General features: G+C 40.6%; 1 protein-coding gene across 1 annotated transcript in view; it reads right to left on the reverse strand.

Annotated features, from left to right (window-relative positions):
- Nucleotides 1–1,084, reverse strand: part of aadacl4 (arylacetamide deacetylase-like 4) — a 4,300-nt gene extending 3,216 nt beyond the window's left edge. The window contains exons 1-2 of the mRNA XM_032513658.1: nt 729–1,084; nt 88–313 (exon numbers count right to left, since the gene is read on the reverse strand). Coding sequence (XP_032369549.1) covers nt 88–313; nt 729–905 — 403 coding nt within the window. The 5' untranslated portion in view covers nt 906–1,084. The remainder of the gene's footprint in view (nt 1–87; nt 314–728) is intronic.
- Between the last annotated feature and the right edge of the window lie 831 nt (nt 1,085–1,915).

Here is a 1,915-nt window from a genome sequence, read left to right on the forward strand (position 1 = left end):
ACACACACACACACACAGTGCATACCATTTATTCCGTGATAAAAAATATTTTTAAATAATACTTTTCTACTAGTGAATGATGTGTACCTATGTTGCCCAACACCCATCCTCCTCCATGGAAATACACCAGACCTCTTCTCAAGCCCTCGCACACACCGGTGGGTTCATAGACCCGCACCGGAACCTCCGAGAACTTCAGGTCCTTCACTCGCAGACCCGCAGGAACTGGATTTAAGCGAGTCAGAAAACAGGCCACAAACCATCGGATAAAGCTGACCTGATGGCAAACCCCCAGGCGATGTAGGACCCGGCCCTTTTAAGGAGAGGAACCACAGACGTACCCACAAGTGGAAGAAGAATGTTACAATTGAAAACAATGCGATCTTGATAGCTAAAGTCAAAGTAAAAACGTGTTCTCACTGAGAGACCATATTTACTGGGACAACTTCAAAGAAGGGGAACGCATGACCTTGCCTTTTTTTCACCTTCATTTCTTATCTCAAATTTCTCTGATCTGAGCTTTATCAGTTACTGGAGGACAAAGAAAGGACAGCCTTCTTTGACAAAGGCCTAAAAGAGTAGAGATCATTTATATATTTTTATAATGCACAGGCACAATAATAGATTAATTCAATAGTCAACAAAAGGGAAATATATACCACAAACAGAACATGAAGGAAAACAACATAATAAGCACGGACATTTTTATAGACGCTGTAGATACTCACCACAATTGCTATGCCAACAAGCAAGCCATGAACCATGTGCAGTCTCCCCCTATTTGCAACTCCACGAGGAATGTCTGAATTCATCAACTCAGAGTACACAAGTCCAATTACCAGAAGGAGGAAGGCTGCAACAAGAGCAGCAAAGCCAATTATAAAAATTGCCCAGCCGATGTCCATGGTTTTGTTGGTGTGCTCCGCTGAAGGTAGGTCATTAGGAATAAATGTTTTATCTACCTGCTTTCAGCCTCTTTGCACCCCTCCCACTTCCGTGTGCAATGCATTTCGACCTTGTTTTTACTTAATGACGTGCGCCTGCCCGTTGCCCAGGAAAAACTAATGATATTCTTGAATGTATTTTATGGCTGCGTAGTCAAAATAATTAGTGTACATGTTTCCCTAAGCATCAAAGTTGTTTCACTGAGTGAAATGTTGCGCTAAATACTGATGATAATAGAGCAGTTTGGTATTTACTCATGCATTTCCATAGTAACCATTGAGTAGGGTGACCATATTTGACGCAAATTCAGACAGGCTTCTCAGAAGTTAATGAACACTATGCCTCAGTGGTATGAAAATAACTTACAGATCAGATCAGAATCAGAATCAGAAATAGTTTATTGATCCCCGAAGGGAAACTCTGTGTTACAGTTGCCTCAGATATTGAAATATAAGAAATATAATATAAAGAAATAAAGAAATATAAGAGAGGTGGTGAGTGTGGATATTTACATAGTTAAAGGTATATTATGATACAGTAATTTACATAAATACAATAAGTAAGGTTTTTGTGTTGTTGTGTTTTTGTTTGGTTCTGTTGCAAATGGTTGAAATGAATGAATTTGAATGATTTGAAAGTTAATAATAATAATAGTAGCAGTTGAGAATTGCACACATTACAAGCCAGTGTTATTGCACAAAACAGATAATATTGTCCAGTTTCAACCTCTCTAAGTGTCTGTGTGTCAGACACTTAGAGGAAGGAGTTCTAAGTTGATGGCCACAGGCAGGAATGACTTCCTGTGGCGCTCTGTGGTGCATTTTGGGAAAGATGAGTCCTATCACTGAAGTGCCTGTGATTGAGCAGCAAGCCATGGAGTGGGTGCGAGACATTGTCCAAGACGGCATGTAGTTTGGACAGCTTCCTCCTATCTGACACCCCCGACAGAGAGTCCAGATCCACCCCCACG

This window comes from Etheostoma spectabile, chromosome 4 (assembly GCF_008692095.1).
Source record: "Etheostoma spectabile isolate EspeVRDwgs_2016 chromosome 4, UIUC_Espe_1.0, whole genome shotgun sequence".
In the NCBI taxonomy this organism is placed as follows: Eukaryota; Metazoa; Chordata; class Actinopteri; order Perciformes; family Percidae; genus Etheostoma; species Etheostoma spectabile.